The following is a 20089-nucleotide window of genomic DNA, read 5'->3' on the forward strand; positions in this document are numbered from 1 at the left end:
TTTATTTATACTAGTAATCGTAGACGTCTATCATAACACATTAGTCTGTGCTTCAACACAAAAGTGGCGAAACTTTACATTTTGATTCGATGTAAAAGTGCTGAATTTCGAATTTTATTTTCAGCATTTTGTTCACCAATAATTCCTAGTTCCTGTTCCACAATTCCTAGAACATTAATCAAGGTTTTGATTTGAAATGTTATACTGCCCGTGTGTGTAAAGTTTTGAAAATGTCGGTATTTTTTAAATTTAAATTGTGTGGTTCGTTAAAAAATATCACGTATAGGAATATTTTAGTTAATTTCCAACTATTTATTTGAATTTATGTCATAAAAATGCACCTCTAACTTTTCAGTTGTGTGTGCATTTTAAGAAATTAGCATATCACATATCACATGTCTCAAATGGTGAAGGAAAAACATCGTGAGAAAACCTGCGTGTGTGAAGTCTGCCAATCCGCATTTGGCCAGCGTGGTGGACTATTGACCTAACCACTCTCATTCTGAGAGGAGACTCGAACTCAGCAGTTTGCGATACAAAAGATATTTATTAATTCTTGCTACAAATAATAAAAAAGTGTTTCAGTTTTACAATTTATGGAAGTAACAAGCATGTTTGATTTTGGTGACAAAAGAGCCTCAAAAACGTATGTAATTAACAAATTTTTCAAAATAAAGTAATTGGAAAGTTCACAATATAACGTTGGTTTTCTTTTCCTTATATAAAAGATCTTTTCAAATCGCTACCTGTATTGTTTTGTTTTTAATACTTAAAGTAGGTACAATTTTACGCAATGCGTCTCGGGTTTCCTTTTGAGAAGTTAATGAAATGCCGTTGAAAGCTTTACAAATCTGAACCTCTTAAGAAATCCGGCTCAATTGAGCTTCGTGTTACTTTTGTAATATTCCCTGGTAACAACGAGGGTGCAAGAAAAGTGGAAATTTGAAAGGGACGTCTCAAAAAAGAGCTTAAAATAATGAAAATGTCCTTTGAAGGGACTGTAATGATTAAAGAAAATAAATGTCCCTTTGCTCGGAGGAATCGGAGATGGCAAACATTTTATAGATGAAACCTAATCTGAGTGGTAATAAGGTAATAACAAAACTGTGATTTGTTGTTAAAAATGAATGTAAATAATAATAATCCTGCTCATATTGCCATTGTGATAATAATAATAATGCTCCTGGCCGGTTTTTTTTACCTCCACGGCCTTTTTGGCCACGGCGGCCAAACTCATGGTGAGATTAGTCATGTACGCAGGAGAGAAAGTGCACAAGTGTGCGCGCAGGCTCAGGTGCACTCTCTATTACCTTACTCTCCGTCCGATGGGACAGCAGACCGATACGACCACTGAAAGATCATTCGCAGGACCGACCGGCTTTACGTGCTTTTTGAGGCTCTCAACACCGCTAACTTCCCAACTCCATGCTGTTATTTAGATTTTTCTTGCAGGTAAGAAAAATACCAATAACGCATTTTTTGTTGGGCTGGCCCGGGATTTGAATCTGGATAATCCGTAGCTGAACTGAACCAGCTAACCGCGGGACCAATGAGACAGTTATGTTATAATAGGTACTAACAGACGCCCGCGACTTCGTCCGCCCTTAGACCTCTTTAATCCGGCTTCATCTCATAATTCGTTCTTAGTGGATACCTACTAAACATAAACTACCTCCCTGTAAAATTTTAGCTTTGTACATCAAGCGGTTTTCAAGATTTCATGACTGACCTTTCGCATTTATATATTAAGATGTAAATATCTGAGAAAGTTCACTCGCTTTTGAATGCACATAAACATTTATGTATTATAATATACACATATGTAAATAAAAACTGTTGTGTCGTCAGACAGAATTAAGCCGGATTTATATTTGTCTGATGTGTCGTGTCGTGACGCGTCAGACCAGAATCGGTATCATACATTTTATATGGCAACGTTTACACTTACGTGTTGTGACATGTGATGTCTTCTGTGTCGTGTGTCGCATACAAAATGTATGATAACGATTCTGTTCTGAAGCGTCATGACACGACACGACAGACAAATGTAAATCCGGCTTTAGTAGGCACCAGTAGCGAAGACTGATTTTTTTCGTTGGTAACCCGTTCATGTGGTTGTTCAGTCTGAATGTGTTTTTGGCTGAGTACGTCAAATCATTTACGTCCGTAAAACTCGTGGATTTTTAAAAGGTAACCCGATAGGAATCGGGTTGTTAGGAACCATCGCCCCTGGTAGGCGCCAACACATTACACAAGTGAAAAAAAAAATTTCGTTCGTGATATTTAAAAAAAATGAATCTAGACTACGAAAGCCATCAGCTATCATCAAATATCCTAAATCTAATATTTTAGTAACAGAACTTTTTTTTAACAAGTTCTTAACCCTAAACAGTGGATGCCCCCTTATAAACCAAACCGAACAGTAGCTGAGAAGTATTACGAACAGTTTTGCACAGAAAAATAAACAAGTTACGGGACTATAACTGGAATTAAGGCTGTACTTTTTCTCCATTGGAACCGTTTCTTTATTGGACTCCACTGTACAGTGCGATCTATTGAAAATGTTTGAATATCCATTTAAACGAGAACTTTTATAAGACTGCCCCTTTTATTTCGTTGCGAAGGCATTTTCTAAGGATTATTCTTTGTGCAGTCATCTGTTATTTTTTTTATACGGTTTGTAAATAAAAAGTTAATGGAACTACCCTTGTATCCGGAATTGTTGTTATAAGAAACGTGGATTCATTGATCGTATTTCAATATTGGAAGGAGATTAAATCCCTTTAGAGAAAAACAGAATTAAGTCTCTTTAAGCAGGATAATCGGATTAGTTGACGTGATTTTCTGATGAGCAAAATACTTTTGTATAAATATAATTTATTAGTCAGAGAGAAATAGTAGTCTATAAGAGTTTAGAAGTAAAATTAAAATCACCTAAAACAAAATAGTATGAAAGACTGGTTCTTCGTTAGCGTGCAAGTTAATATTATTTTTCGGATAGTAACCCATACGATCTCAATTAAACAAAGCTTATCGGCAACTATTGCCAGTTCCGTGATTACTGAAAAGAACATGAACATTTAATTCCTTTTAGAGGCATGCTCTATCCAACAATAATCTAGGTATAGGTACTCGTACTAATATTATAAAGAGGAAAGATATAATAGTTTGTTTGTTTGCATTGAATATGCTCTGAAACTGCTAAACCGATGTGAATTTTTTTTTCACTTTTGGGAAGTTACACTATCCCCGAGTGCTATAGGCTATATTTTATCCCCGTATTCCTACGGGAACGGGAACCAGAATAAGATGCTATCGGACTTACTTAGTAACAATACAACGTAACGTAACGGTACAAGTATATTATCTGACGGTTTTTTCGCGGCATCGTATCGGTATGCTAAATCGCTTAGCGGTACGTCATTGTCGTTAGGTTGGTAGACACTGCCGATGCCTACAACCAGAGCAGACCTAAGCCAATTTAGAAATTATAAAATCCTAAACTGATCCGTGCTGGAAATCGAACTCATGACCTTTGGGTTTAGTACCACAGCACTACCAACTAAATCAGAGAGGTCAACTGAAACCGGAACTCAGTTCTTACGAAGCTCAAAGTAATATACGAAGTTTTCTTGAGATGGTAAGGTAAAAGATCAAAGATGCCCAGTAAAACAGCTAATATACTGAGCGCGTAGCCAAGAGGCGATGGAGGCTGCCTTAGCCAAGTCCTCTCACGACTTCATTACAAACAATTTTGCTCGGAAAATAAACAAGTTCCGGAACTACGGCAGGAATTACGCTTGTATTTTCACTTCGTCCGGAAACAGAAATTTACAATGTTTACTTTGACGAAAGAATGTTTTTCTCTTTTATTAGACGACAATCTTAGTTTGCAATCTCACCTGTTCAAAATACACACATTCGTAATTTTATTAGGGTAAATGTACGACATACTCTACATAGTGTATGAATCCCTGAAAAACGTCCCATACAAAAATGGTACGAATTAATGACGTCGTAGGTACATGATGATCGTTTGATTTGTATGGGCATTCAAACAAAATTATTAATATCTTTGGTATTTGTGCGTTTATGTTTATAGTTCATTTGTTAAAAAATGTCACATTTAATGTAAGGAAGATAAAACTGTATGAATTTTCATCTAATTACGATAAAAGATTTTTAATAGATTTTGAAATTTTATAATCTTATTTATTTTGCAAATTTCCAGACAATCTTCGCTTTTTATGTATAAATTAGTTAACATTGACCCTATTTACCCGAATGTATCATAAAAATCAATATATTCAAACCTAGTCATCATCCCGCTTGTAATGTTTGGACCTCTTAGTCCATACGTCAAAACCTTCAAAATAAATCTTCACTGACTTTTTTCATTTCAGACGATGAATAACAAATTACCGGCAAATTGCATAATTTTTCAACGTCCATGTATGCAGTGTCAATTATTCCAGCATACAATTTACATGCATCACCATGCATGAGCAATAACATCGATGCTTGTAAGCCTATAAAAAGCTTTAAAATACCGATGACTGTCGATTCGTCAAAATGGAAATGTCAGTGTGAACAAAATGGAAAATGGGTCAGAGCCTATATAAAATTCTCATGAGAACGCTACTCCGATTTGATGCTGGGATCGTTTAATTTCGTTCATCAGTTTAAGTGATATTAATGGCGAAATTTCCAGCACTCAAATTATAAATACTCCAAGGACAGATAATAAAATACTAAACTAATTAATCATAATGATTGTGTATAACACTTTTATGTTTGCTACTCACGCATCAATCGCATTTGACAAAACGTAGGCCATTGTTACACGATATGTTAGTTTACATCTTTGATAATTTAGCTTTCCATTGGTTAAAGAACCTTTAAAATTGGTTTAGTGGTTAAGTACTAACAAACTTACATTCGTATTGATGATACTAACGAACTACGTCCGCGTAAAATTACATTTTTTACAAATCCTGCAAGTACAGATTTTTGCAGACTAAAAAGGTTGGTGGCCTAATTATTATGTGATTCCAGGATGCAATCTATCTTCATTTCAAACTTCAGCACAATCGATTCAGTAGCTGCAGTGTGAAGGAATAACAAACATACGCTCAAGCTATCGCCTTTACTGCGATAAGTTACGCTAGATTCACTCCTCACTGTGCTGCAAAGTGTTTACAGTACGTCTAAACAAATAAACGGTGTATCTTTTTGCAGTATTACCGTCGTGGGAACGGTTCTATGAACAACTTGCAACAATTTATTCGTTATGACGTATACTTTCAAAAACGTGCAGGACAATGCCGTGTGAATCTACCCTTTAGCTTAGCCCTCATTTGGACGTGAGTTTTTGACGTGACAACGTCATAAAATTCGATGGAGCTGCAAAGCTTTTTTCAAGATGACGTCATGCGTCATTCCCTCGCTCTAGAGTTGCCATCTTTTTTTACAAGAAATAATTGGTATTTTGGAAAAACGAACATTTTCTTTTGATAAATGCGTTTTTAAAACAAAACGCTTTTTTTCGAGCAGTGTTGCATTTTCAATTTTGGGCGTTGGAATAGACCTACATTTAACTTAATACTATATTTGAACGCTCAACGTCCGTTAAAAAAACTCTCGTGCGTGAGGGCTAAACATACTTATAAAATAGAATAACACAACACTTCGCTAATAAATAACACAAGAAGAAGATTACTCACCGCTTCGCTGTGTATGGGATGCACGGCGAACAACATGGCCGCGACGAAACTTGCGAATTCTGGCAGGAACATCGCGCACACCCTGCAACAAAGCGAACTGGGTCACTCCAAAAGTCCACAACACAACTAATCACGCAGCGCCAAGTGAAGTTTAACTGGCAATTTATTTCGTAATCAGAGCGGACTCCGTCTTTTGCGGGGCGTCTGTTGTTCCACCAAGCTTGGTAAAGCAAACGACGAAACGGCTTATTCGAGCAGCATCTCAGAGCAGGTCTTTTATTAGTTCCAGCACTTTCACCAGTGTCAGGGCTTCTTGTTCATTTGACCAGGCGGCATGAGAGGTAAGTTTAAACTAGTACAACTTACGAAACTTACTAGTTACTTAGACGAAACTCGAGATTTCTATTTTTTCAGCACCTCATGGAGGGGTTTTGAGGAGAATATTAACGTTCCCATCGTTTCATCGTGCTTGACTTCGGTCTCCCGGCAAGCGATACGCGTAAAGCGATGTATGTAGTAACGAAACAAATATGGTATACGATGGACGTTTACCAATAGGTACGATTTATGTACCGTAGCGCATAGCTCTGTTGGTAACTAACCTCACCTCTTTCCGAATTTCATCCACCGACGTCATCAGACGTATTAGTAGAGAAGCTGTGTGTTCAGGTTTTAGCCACGAGACTTCTTTAGTGGCGCGGAGTCTAGTGATGATCTAGTGAGTTCTAAGTATGGTGGTGCCTTCATAATTATCGTGGGCAGTATTATTCTAAATTTCGTACAGTATACAAGTGCTAATTCTTGTTCATATAAATTCAGTGTTATTTATCAGTAAGATTAAAGTAACGTTGTTTCATCTTGGTTAAATTTCATTTGAATTTTTTATAAAATTGTTCTGATAAAAGCTGGGAATAGCCTTATTCAACATTGTTTATTATTTTTAAATCCACTTCTAAGTCTTCTAAATGTATTTATAGCCTAACTGCAAAATCCTGTTTAAATCTGTAACATTGAATATTCTCAGAACATTCTACGAGTGGGTACAAATACCGAAGAGCCAGTGGTTGTTGGAGCGAAGTCGTTAGATCGGTAGGTTGTGGTTTGCGCTGCCCGATTCTCTGCATCGCTACATCGATACAATGTGGAGCGTAGCCTCTGCTTTATATACAGAGATGGCTTGGTGCTACGTAGTTACGGCCGAGGAAATTGTAGCAGTTAAGTTAACGCTTACACATCAGTAATTCCGATGTGCTTGGATTTACATAAAGTTTTATGCAATTAAGATATATATGCCCTATTTTTTAACACAAACAACACTATAGGGGCGTTATGTAAAGAGGTAACTTGGTGTTAGGTAGTTACGGCCGAGGAAATTTTAGCAGTTAAGTTAACGCTTACACATCAGTAATTCCGATGTGCATTGATTTACATATGGTTTTATGCAATAAAGATTTAAATGACCTATTTTTTAACACAAACAACACTATAGGGGCGTTATATATATAGGTGGCTTGGTGCTTTATAGTTACGGCCGACGAAATTGTAGCAGTTAAGTTAACGATGGCACAACAGAGTATGATGTAGTTTTATTTACATACATGTAGTTTTTAATAACGACGCTCTAGGAGTAGGCAGACGAGATTGTGGGGAGTCGGGATGTCAAAATTTCATTATAATAGAATATCCGAATTAGAAACGACCTTTACCCATCTGTTCAACATCTAATATATAAAATTCTCGTGTCACAGTTTTCGTTCCCATATTCCTCCAAAACGGCTCGACCGATTCTTATGAAATTTTTTATGCATATTCAGTAAGTCTGAGAATCGGCTACTATCTATTTTCAAACCCTTAAGTGATAGTTGTTCACCTTATTTTTCTATACTCCCCTAGAAACGATTCGTAACAAAACTTCAAAGGCAATTTGAACTTTAATAACATATCATAAAGTTCAAGTGGGTAGGGTAGGGCCACTAAATAGATAGTAGCCTATTCTCAGATGCATAAATAATTTCATAAGAATCGGTCAAGCCGTTTCGAAGGAGTATGGGAACGAACATTGTGACATGAGAATTTTATATATTTATATTAAACAGATGGGTGAAGGTCGTTTCTAATTCGGATATTCTATCACAAACAAAATCAAAATTTTTACATCCCGATTCTCCACAATCTTGTCTGCCCTACTCCTAGAGTGTTGTTTGTGTTTAAAAAATAACATCGAGCCGTTTCATGAGAAGACATGAGAATTTTGTATATTAGAAGAGATTATAAGTCATAAGCAGGGTTTTCTTTCTTTCTTTTATGATATGGCGAATAAATCAAAAATATTTCGAAAGTTGGGAGCTTACGATTACAAGTTCAGGTGCGTTTTACCCATTTTTCGTTGCAACATTTGGTCCAGCTATTAAGATGTTATGCATGTGCACTTAGAGAGTCTCGTTTAGCAAAGAATCCCGGCGGGAAGCAGCCCACTTTAGTTTGGCGTCTTAAAAGAAAATGCAGTGAAAACGCTGCGAAGCGTAAGAGGGGAATACCTTCCTGAAATGTTTTCCTCGCAAACTTAATCGTACGTTAGTTAATAAAAGAATATTTTCTTGCATGTTTTATGGAATTCCAATTTTTTCAGGCTTCATTGTGATTTAGTAAAATTGCTGCATAACTTTGAGAAAAAGATTATCTTTTTGCAAAAAAATATTTACTTTTAAAGTTCTTTTAATTAGCATTATTAAAAAAACTTCAAACACAATATAAATATTTATTTTGTTTGAAGGTTTTACCCAGGGTTATGTTTTCCGCGCGTATCTTGTGTGTATGTATGTATGTAATATTCTTTAATACCTCATATCTTCTAAACCACTGAACGGATTTACGTAATTAGGATATCGTTAGATTTGTCTCAATAACCCAAGTGTTCTTAGATAGGTGAAACTAAAAAAAAATACGAACAACACAAGACGACTGTGAGACGCTATAGACTCGAGGTTAAAAAAAAATCTAATTTTGCAATATGGGTATCAAATTCAAGAACTTTTTGTGTGGATTCTAAAATAGTATATCATGGCCATGTTAAAAAAAACTACAATTAGTAAAACGTTATTTATTAGTTGTGTATACAAAATACGCGAGGCGGAAGACTGTAGGTGCGAACGAACGAAAAGAACGTTTTTCAGCAGAACTTGCCTTCCAAATAGTCAAACATGGTGTTTAAAAAGTGCTTTTAAACTAAATTTACTTCAACTAAATCAATTTTGATCATGATTTTGAAGTAATGTCTACTTAAATTCAATACTAGCAGAAACCCGCATAGTTCCCATTCCCGTGGGAATACGGGGATAAAATATATGTTACTCCCTGATAATGTAGCTTTCTATCGGTGAAAGAATTTTTTAAATCGGTCCAGTAGTTTTTGATTTTATTCGTTACATCATCATTAATAACCCATATTCGGCTCACTGTTGAGCACGAGTTTTCGAGGTTAGGTAGGGCATAGTCCGCCACGCTGGCCCAATGGGGATTGGCAGACATCACACACGTAGAGAATTAGAAAATTCTTAGGCATATAGGTTCCCTCACGATTTTTTTCTTTACTATTTGAGACACGTGATATTTAATTTTTTAATATGCACAACAACTGACTGAAAGCCGTGGGCCGGTGTGGTGGACTAAGGCCTAACCCTCGTTGAGACTCGTGCTCAATGAGGAGCTCGTGTTCGTGATGACATAACTGAAAAGTTGAAGGTGCATGCCCCGGATCAAATTCGAACCAACGCCCTCCGAATCGAAGGCAGAAGTCATATCATTCAGTGGTATGCGCGGTGGATTTACAAGACGGAGGTCCTGGGTTCGATCCCCGGCTGGGCCGATTGAGGTTTTCTTAATTGGTCCAGGTCTGGCTGGTGGGAGGCTTTGGCCGTAGCTAGTTACCACACTACCGACAAAGACATACCGTAAAGCGATTTAGCGTTCCGGTACGGTGTCGTGTAGAAACCGAAAGGAGTGTGGATGTCATCCTACTCCTAACAAGTTAGCCCGCTTCCATCTAAGACTGAATCACTTACCAACAAGTGAGATTGTAGTCAAGGGCTAACTAGTAGAGAATATAAAAAAAATCCACTGGGCCACGTTACTCACATATTTTTGTACGGTACGAGTACATACAAAAATACAAATCTCTCTTTATAATATTAGTGTAGATAGCCGACTCTATAAAGAGCTTTAAATTCTGAACACATTAGATAATTTAGTTATAGCACAAAGCGATTTAGCGTTCCGGTACGATGTCGTGTAGAAACCGAAAGGAGTGTGTGGATGTCATCCGACTCCTAACAAGTTAGCCCGCTTTCATCTAAGATTGAATAATCACTTTCCATGTCAGGTGAGATTGTAGTCAAGGGTTAACTTGTAAAGAGTAAAAAAAAAGGCATATAGGTTCCCTCACGATTTTTTCCTTTACCATTTGAAAGTCGTGATATTTAATTTCTTAATAAGCACAATAACTGAATGATTGAGAACCGTTGGCCAGCGTTGTGGACTAAGGCCTAACCCTCGTTGAGACTCGTGCTCAGTAAGGAGCTCGTGTACATGATGACATAACTGAAAAATTGGAGGTGGTCCAAATCCGAACCGACGCCTTCCGCTATCACGTTTCTCACATATGCTTGTTCGTTACGAGTATATACAAAAATACAAATCTCTCTTTATAATATTAATGTAGATAGTCGTCTCTATAAAGAGCTTTAAATTCTACACACATTATATAACTTAGTTATAGCATAAAGTTATGTAGGCGAGCCATGCACTATGTACGCGCCCAACGTTTTGGTTTCAAATGAGTGGTTGTAAATGCGGTTGTTTGGGATTCCGGGGCTGGCCTACTTTGGCCGGGTATGATGTTTCATTTATCAACTAGATACACTGAATTGTTAATATTACTTATCAATAGTTATAATGTTATATATCACGGTTGTAAATGTTGAGTATAGCTTTCAACTATTTTAACTTTGTTTTATTTTATAATCATACCTAGTAAAAATCTATTATAAATGCAAAATTTGTTCGTTACTCACATATCAACATATACAACTAATCGGCTTAGTCGTTTTTAATGACATTAGATTCAATTCAAAGGGTTGTTAATTACGAATTATTTATTAACAGATCTGCTGCGAACCGTCAAAAAACGCATATAAAATAATACCCGGAAAAACAAAAAGAAAATTAAGGCAAACAAATGAAACATTTGTTGAGCATCCTGCGAAACTATTTTCGGCACAAATTTTTGAAATCTTGTAATGTCTAAGAAATTGATATTAATGGCGTGTAAAGTTAAATAACTTGCGAAACTGAGGGTAGCCGCCAAAAAAAATATTAAGCTGCCTAAATGTTGCTAAATGTCATGGAAACAGCGGGATTTTAACATTAAATCCGGCAGTTTTGTGTTTTTATTTCTTTAAATAAATACAATTGTTTACTTTCACCCAATAAACATATTAGTATAGGTAGTTTCTGATACGGAATAAGAGAAAAACAAAGACTTCACTAAAGAAAAAAGTTTAAAACATGGCGTCCTCTATTTTACAAGAGGCTGTTTAGAAGTTTGAAAAAGAACTTGAAACTTGAAAGACCATTGAAGAAGGCATTCCCAACTGCATAATACTGACATTCAAAAAAAGTAAAGACGATTTCGAGAACATTGTACGCTTTATAACTTTTGTGTGCAAAAAAATAATGCAAAACTCCACAGAACATTTCCGGGGACGTGTACAACAAATTTTATTGAAACTTTTACTAGCTTTTTCAATTTGCAAGGATGAATTTCTTACAAGAATCCAACGGGAAACTTTGCAGTGGACGGCTCAGAGGATTTAAGTTGCACTGCTTTGTGAATATAGCTTAAACGGGAACAATATGAATGTAGATAAACGCCCGCGACTTCGTCCGCCCTTAGACCTCCTTAATCCGGCACAATCTCATAATCTGTTCTTAGTGGACTATAAACTAACTTACAGCAAAATTTCATCTTCCTATGTCAAGCGATTTCGTAATTTTGTGATGAACCTTCACTTTTATATATTTAAAATAGTTATCTATGTCGTTACTGTTGCCATAATTATCTCCTTATTGACGTGACTCTTATAATTCTATGGAGCCGACTGCACACTCGAAAAAAGATGACGTCATGCATCGTTCCCTCGCTCTAGGTTTGCCAACTTTTTTACAAGAAATAAAGTATATTCTGGTCTATGAAGATTATTAAACAGTATTTTAGAAAAACGAACATTTTTTTCTTTTGAAAAATGCAACCATTCCCTCAGTTTTTTCTTATGACGTTGTCATGTTTAACTATCGTCAGTAAACCAACTTTGCAGACAACCAATTTTTTTATAACTACCCACTGTAGAACCCGTTCTATTTATCTTGAGATACATTACTGATATGTAAACGCGGTTAAAATCAAAGATTTTATTCTATTAGATATGTTACGTCCCTACAAAATCACCACAAAAATTTATCCGAATTTAGCTACTCCACTGAGCGCACACTTGGACAATTATGTGTTTATTTACTTTATTGATTAACTCGACATATCAGACAGATTTGTATAAATACCTGTCGTTGTTTACAATGCGACTAAATGAAATTAAGACAATTAGCCACTTTTGTTCGCCTTAGCTTCGACGTGCTAGTGACATATCTGATAGTATAAAATCTTTGATTAAAATAGTATAATAAACACGTAGGTAACACTCGCAAGGTGTTCAGTTCAGTTCATAAACTTCACTAATCGTCATCAACCCATGTTCGGCTCACTGCTGAGCTCGAGTCTCCTCTCAAAATGAGAAGGGTAAGGCCAATAGTCCACCACGCTGGCCCAATGCGGATTGGCAGACTTCACACACGCAGAGAATTAAGATAATTCTCTGGTATGCAGGTTTCCTCACGATGTTTTCCTTCACCGATTGAGACACGTGATATTTAATTTCTTAAAATGCACACAACGGAAAAGTTGGTTGGTGCATGCCCCGGACCGGATTCGAACCCACACCCTCCGGAATCGGAGGCAGAGGTCATATCCACTCTAACTCTAACTTCACTAATATAAATACTTAATTAAACTACAATAAAATTGTTTCTGTTGGTGTACAATAAAGTATATTTCATTCATTCATTCATTCATTCATTTCATTCATTTCATTCATTTCATTCATTCATTCAATAAAAAATTTGATGGCTAATATAGTTAGCTAGCTAAAATTGCAAGCATAAAAAAACTTTGTGTAAAAGTGAATGTTCCAAAGTTACCTTTGAAAGTTTCGTATATCCTTTGTCTTCTTGGTATAGAGAGTTACCAAGTTAGGAGCAGAGATACTAATTGGTCAAGTTTGTTAGCTAGCACCGGACATTGTCCCGTTTTAGGAAGTGAAGTTAAAGTTTTTTGTTTTTATAGCAACTTCCAAGGGATTTAAAAATAGACTAGGTACTAGCGCTATCTTAAGCTTTTTAGTTTTCTTTCTTTAATTTGTTAATACTAAGAGTAAATTATGAATAGGTTACGTAATGGTGAAATGGTGAAGTTTTTCAGCCCTCGTTTCTTGTGTATAGGCAACTGTAGAGTTTGAGCCATGGCGTGGGAGATAGCAAATTTTGAAGGTCCAGACTTTTAATGGTCCAAGTACAAAGTGTAGTTTTTTTATATTTCTGTTTTTTTTAATTCTTTAGTTTGGGTTTCATGATATTAGGTAAAAACTGCGACAACTCATGATGCGTTTGTTAAAGTTTATAATTTTTTGTCGTTTTTATCGTTTACTCAATACTTTTATCGCGTTACTGTCCATTTTATTAAAATAAGGATTAATAAAACTGAGAATTCAAATGTTTTTCATAGAAATAGCACTCATATTTTTAAATTTAGTTCACATAAAGTTCACAGAAACTTTGAAAAACTTGAATGTTAAGTACGATTTAAATTGAGAAGTTTTGTAATACGTAGATCTTCTGTCAAGTTTGTGAATTTGTACGAGTCATCATTATCAGCCGATGCACGCCCACTGCTGGACAAGGCCTCTTTCATGGACTTCGAAGCACAACGGTATCAATCCGCTTGATGTCCTCGGTCCACCTAGTGCCACCAACACTGCGCTTTCCGGTGCGGGGTCGCCATTCCAACACCTCGGGACCCCAACGTCCATCGTCTCTTCGAACTATGTGGCCTGCCCATTGTCACTTCAGCTCCGCGACTCGTTGAGCTATGTCAGTGACTTTGTAGGAGTAGATTCTATGAAATAATAATAAACCCACGTCTTACTAGACACGGGCATAAGTTAGTTATTTCTGCATATCGTCTCCAAAGAGTAAAAAAATCTTTTGTAGGTTTGGGTGTACTCTTTTTTAATAAGATCCCCAAGACTGTGATGGACCTGCCAATGCATAGCTTTAAGCAATGTGTTAAAAAACATTTACTTAGTCACACAAGAAGTAAAACTATAAGAAATTGTAATGTTGTCATCAATTGTAACTCAGCAGAACCTGCCAACCGGTGGTAGAATCTTTACAAATAGTCAACTGACGTGTCAAAAGTGCTTGTAAACTGAGCCTACTTGAAATAAATGATTTTTGATTTTGATTTTGATTTGAAATCAAACCATACAATTGTATTGCATAATCTACAGGTATTTTGTTATTCTCTTTTTATCTCAGTCATTTTCTATTCGCGTCATTCAAACTTGGAAACTACATTGTTATTGAAACTTTGGGAACATTGTGCGCTATCATAAGTTTTTGTAGCAAAAATAATACAAAACTTTGAAGAGCATTTCAAGCGACGTATAGAACAACTTTTCCTGCAACTCTTACTAGCTTTTTCAATTTGCAAGGATGAATTTCTTACAAGATTTCAACGGGAAAAGTTTTCACCGGACCGACTAAACGGATTCAAGTTTTTTTGTAACGATTCGAAGGACAGCCTTCATATTGTATTTTTAAGGTGCATTCGCTATCTAGCAGTTTGCGTATATTGCTTCAGTTCTTTAACTTTTATGTCACACATACACACACTCTTGTAAGTTCCTAAGCCTGAGGTTGCCTGGAAGAGATCGCTACTAAGCGATAAGGCCGCCTTTTGTATTCTACTTTTTCTGATGTTTCTGTTTTGCTTGTTTTCTTTTATTTTTTGTGGTGTACAAATAAAGAGTATTAAATAAATAAATAAAATAAATAAGTTATGTTTTCGAGTGTGTGTGTTCTGGCCTGGCTAGTTGAATGCGATCTATAGGTATTACATATTTGTGCTCAATGCAATGATAATTTTATACTATAGATCGGTTACGTCCCTACAAAATAACCGTAAAAAGTGATCCGAATTAAAGGTAATTAAGTTAAAATATTTAGGGGTTTTTTTTATTTTATTCTTTTACAAGTTAGCCTTTGACTGCAATTTCATTTGATGGTAAGTTTTGATGCAATCTAAGATGGAAGCGGGCTAACTTGTTAGGAGAAGGATGAAAATCCACACCCCTTTCGGTTTCTATCGGACCAGCCGAGAATCAAACCCGGGACTTTTGTCTTGTAAATTCACCGCGCTTACCTCTGCGCCACGGAGGCCGTCATGGAGATTGATAATGATAATGGATGATGATGACTCTATAATCAGGATATCGTAAAGAATCAATACAATTTTGTGCGATTGTAGCCATAAATCGTAGATCGTTAGATGGGCCTCAAACCGTCGCGGAATTGTCATTGGTTTCACACATTGAGTACGTCATCACTCATAACACATTTCTTTTACACTTCCAAAATGAACACGAAGGCATAATTAAGAGTTCAAATAAAAAAAAAACAGTAAATATTGTTTTAAGTCCACGTCCACAGCATGCGCTTATTACGTACTAAAATAAGATGTGCGTGCACGTCTGTGGGTAATGACATAAAATTGTGCGTTTTTTAGTATGGAGGGGCTCATCTAACGATTTATATCGATGATTGTAGCCGCAACGAACGGAAGTAAGTAACAATAAGAACTAAGAGATATCAATAACAAAATTTTCAACATCTATTTGTTACAAATCGTTCCGAGTGCCCTTTCGTGTTCACAACCGTGAAAGTTTCTCTGCGAGTGCTCCTCAGTCCGCGGCAGATAGCTTTCCGTTCGCAAATTGCTGCATTGTCGCCGACGCATTGTCCCCTTGTGATTAATGGACAATGAAACTCAAGTGCATGATATCCCAGTTAGTTTCAATTACTATGTTTAATGCAAAAATGTCTGCAGCGGATTTCTATGTTTTCAAATCATTCAGTGAATTATATCCTACTAGCAGACTTTTTATTTTATTTTTTACAAGTTAGCCCTTGACTACAATTTCACCTGATGATAAGTGATGATGCGATCTAAGATGGAAGCGGATGGACTTTGAGCGATTTTTTACGTATTCCCGTTCCCGTGGGAATACGGGAATAAAATATAGTTTATGACACTCACAGATACCGTGGTTATCTATTAGTAAAATAATTTTCAAAATCTGTATAATGGTTACAGAGATTACCCCCTATAACCTCACACAGTTGGTGACAGAATTTTCAAGTTTGAATTCACACTCAGATTAATAATAAGTTAGAATGTATGTACGTTTTAATATATAAAGTTGTATGTACGTTTTTGACAGCCTCCATGGCGCAGTGGTGGATTTACAAGACGGAGTTCGATCCCCGGCTGGGCTGATTGAGGTTTTCTTAATTGGCCCAGATCTGGCTGGTGGGAGGCTTCGGTCGTGGCTTGTTACCACCCTACCGGCAAAGGTGTACCGCCAAGCGATTTCGTGTAGAAAGCGAAAGAGGTGTGGATTTTTACCCTCCTAAAAAGTTAGCCCGCTTTCATGTTTATTTAGATTGCATCATCACCTACCATCAGCTGAGATTGTAGTCAAGGGTTAACATGTAAAGAAAAAAAAAAACCTACCTACGCCATTTTCTCAATTGTATGTATGGTATAAGATGTTTTAGTACGTCTATAAATGGAAGACGTTCGACTCGTGTATGCTAAAAAAATATTCCGTCGAAAGTTCGCAGACAAAATATATTTATTGGACAGTCAAGAACATGATATACCTACTAGAGTTTCATCGTTCATTAATCACAATATAGTGTTGCCATGGCAACGTCCTCTTAATTTGTGAGCATCTTCCGTGAAGGCAGCTCTCAGAGAAACGTTTCCGCTACTTGCACGCTGTAAGATTATCCTACTAATATTATAAAGGCGAAAGTTTGTGTGTAAGTGTGTAAGTATGTTTGTTCCTCTTTTACGCTGCGGCTACTGAAGCGATTTGGCCGAAATTTGGAACGGAAATAGATTTTACTCTGGATTAACACATAGGCTACTTTTCATCCCGGAAAAATCCACGTTTCCCGCGGGATTTGTGAATACTGAATTCCACGCGGACGAAGTCGCGGGCGTCCGCTAGTTAACAATATTCCACGGTTGATGTATATGCTTGCAAACGAGGAACAAACATATTCACACACATACAAACTTTCGCCTTTATAATATCAGTGTGATAGTGTGATTTGAAATTTGAAATAGGACCTGTGTGGGTAAAGCCGCGTGTCGTCTACTAGTACTCCATATATCGATTTCGCATGTAACACAGGCCGGCTACCGTGATCAATCAATCCGACGCACCGTATGCGTTACTGTCCGCCGCCTAACCGCTCATAAACGATGTCGCATATACATACATACATACTTATAACGCTGTTTCTATATTTACATACAGCACAGCCTTTTACTGATAGAAATGTATAGTGACGATGTCTTTAAACCTTGGAGAGACAAATCTTCATCATTCATCATCATCATTATCAACCCATATTCAGCTCACTGCTGAGCTCGAGTCTCCTCTCAGAATGAGAGGGGTTAGGCCAATAGTCCACCACGCTGGCCCAATGCGGATTGGCAGACTTCACACATGCAGAGAATTGTGATAATTCTCAGGTATGCAGGTTTCCTCACGATGTTTTCCTTCACTGTTTGACACGTGATATTTAATTTCTTAAAATGCACACAACTGAAAAGTTGGAGGTGCATGCCCCGGACCGGATCCGAACCTACACCCTCCGGAATCGGAGGCAGGGGTCATATCCACTGGGCTACCACGGCTCAAATCTTAATTAAACGTATTCAAGAGATTAACGAGTTGCGAAGATGAAGTGGCAATGGGCGCATAGTACGAAGAGCCGATGGATGTTGGGGTCCCAAACTGCTGGAATGGCGACCCCGCACTAGTAAGCCCAGTGTGGGCGACCCCCCATCAGGTGGACTGACGACATCAAGCGAGTCGCAGGGATTCGCTGGATGCAGGTGGCTCAGTATCGTGATGTTTGGAAGTCCCTACAGAAGGCCTTGTCTTGCAGTGGACGTCCATCGGCTGATATGATGATGATGATGAAGAGCCTGGACAAATAGACAATTAAAAAAATCTTGTTTGTTGTCTTGTTAAAGTGTAAATAAGTGTATTTAACATTAATTAGACATTAAATTTTATTTACTTATATGTATTGATAAATCATGATTTGTTACAGACATTCATTTTTAAACTACAGAACAGTATTTAACGCTTCTAAATGAGAAAAACGCTTTTCCGCCGTAACAATGGAAAACAAATCATTCAACATTAGGCCCAGCGTTGTGATCTAAATTGGAAGTACGTTAATAAATGAGAGTTTCATATGCAGATGGCGGGAAAGTCATGAATTTAAAAGTAATTCCATTATAAGTTACATGCTGGTTGGAAAATTTTCCAGCTGCAAATAATGTTAGGGCTAAAAGTTCCGCTTGATACACTAATGTGATTGGTGGGATGGTATACTGTGTGCGATGCTAAACACGTTACAAGTTTTAAGTGGCGTAAATAACTGGATAACTTGGCGTTTTTTTTCGTTTTGTAACTCGGAATATCATGTTAGGATGTGTCGTGTTATTAAGCCAATTTTGGCTGTCGCTTTAGAATTTTTAGAAATCTATGCGATGTTACTCCAGTAGATATAAACTATGCCTTCGATTCGGAGGGCGTAAGTTCGAACCCGGTCTGGGGCATGCACCTTCAAATTTTCAGTTCATTGCTTTTTAAGAAACTAAATATCACGCGTCTCAAGTGGTGAAGGAAAAACATCGTGAGAAAACCGGAATATTATCAATTCTCTAGGTACGTGTGTGAAGTCTGCCAATCTGCCAATGGGCCAGCGTGGTGGATTAAGGCCTAAGCCCTCTATTTCTGAGAGGAGACTCATACTGAACAGTGTATATGGTTTTTTTCTCTGATTGTGTAAGTGACTTAGGCTCCTTATGGGACCTCAGCGGCGTCACCGGGGGGTTTGGGCGAGCGCAGAAGCATCGCCTGATGGGGCCCGAAGGCAGAAGCAGAGTAGATGGGCGGAACGACTCTCTAAGGGCGTCTCCTCTGAGACTCGGACTTCGACAGTGTATATGGTTTGTTAATGATGATGACGGGCTGACAAACATGCTCGATGCATGTTGATGCATGCATGAGCTTTATATTTACATTGCACGTTAAATAACAGAGTGTAAATACAATCGACAAGCTAGGATCGGTTCAGGTGGCTGCATCGGAACGCTTTTCTTAGAAGACGTCGGTATAATTGAAAGGAGCGGAGCCGAGCTGTTGATTCAATTTAAATTATGTGTTTCCGCTACAGGGATCTAATTAAATTATTAGATTTAATATTTATTTAATTTAATATTCACAAAGGATTTTATATGGGGTTGGTATTAAAAAGGAATATATAATTCCATTTATATTGCAGTAATCAAAAATTATGGCTCGAGTAGGATTACATAGGCCTGAGATGCTTCAACGACCTTGTGAAAGAAAACAAGACATTATCGATCAATAGCCAGTCGAATCGAAAATATCGCTATCTCTTTCACTGCAATTGGGACGAAAGAAATCGATACTTCGATCGCCCGCTATTGAGCTACAATATATCATTGTCTTCACGAGATATCTCGTATCAAGTATATTATAACAGAAATACATAATGTAAACACGTGTTATTTGTGTATCTGTAAATTTTTGATTAGTTGTCTAACCGTCTTGTGGGTTACTGAAATTAAAGGGACAATTAATAATATTTTTGATGTTTCAACGAGCAACCCTGAAATCCCACTCAGATTGCATTAAAGTGATATTTTTTTCGTTAAAAAATCATCTGTCTGAGCCCCGATACCCGATGTTACTCCCGCAAAGAATGTCCTAAACGTTACAATTTCATGGTAAAGGCATGCGGAATTTTAAGCACGAGTAATGAAATACTTTCGGTTTCCTAACAATTACCATCTGCAAAGTCCGAGA

General features: G+C 37.1%; 1 protein-coding gene across 1 annotated transcript in view; it reads right to left on the reverse strand.

The window, feature by feature from the left end:
- Nucleotides 1-20089, reverse strand: part of LOC112049285 (protein O-mannosyl-transferase Tmtc3) — a 261294-nt gene that overhangs the window by 15290 nt on the left and 225915 nt on the right. Inside the window, exon 3 of the mRNA XM_052882120.1 lies at nucleotides 5724-5805. Coding sequence (XP_052738080.1) covers nucleotides 5724-5805 — 82 coding nt within the window. The remainder of the gene's footprint in view (nucleotides 1-5723; nucleotides 5806-20089) is intronic.

Source organism: Bicyclus anynana, chromosome 6, assembly GCF_947172395.1.
Source record: "Bicyclus anynana chromosome 6, ilBicAnyn1.1, whole genome shotgun sequence".
Taxonomy (NCBI): domain Eukaryota; kingdom Metazoa; phylum Arthropoda; class Insecta; order Lepidoptera; family Nymphalidae; genus Bicyclus; species Bicyclus anynana.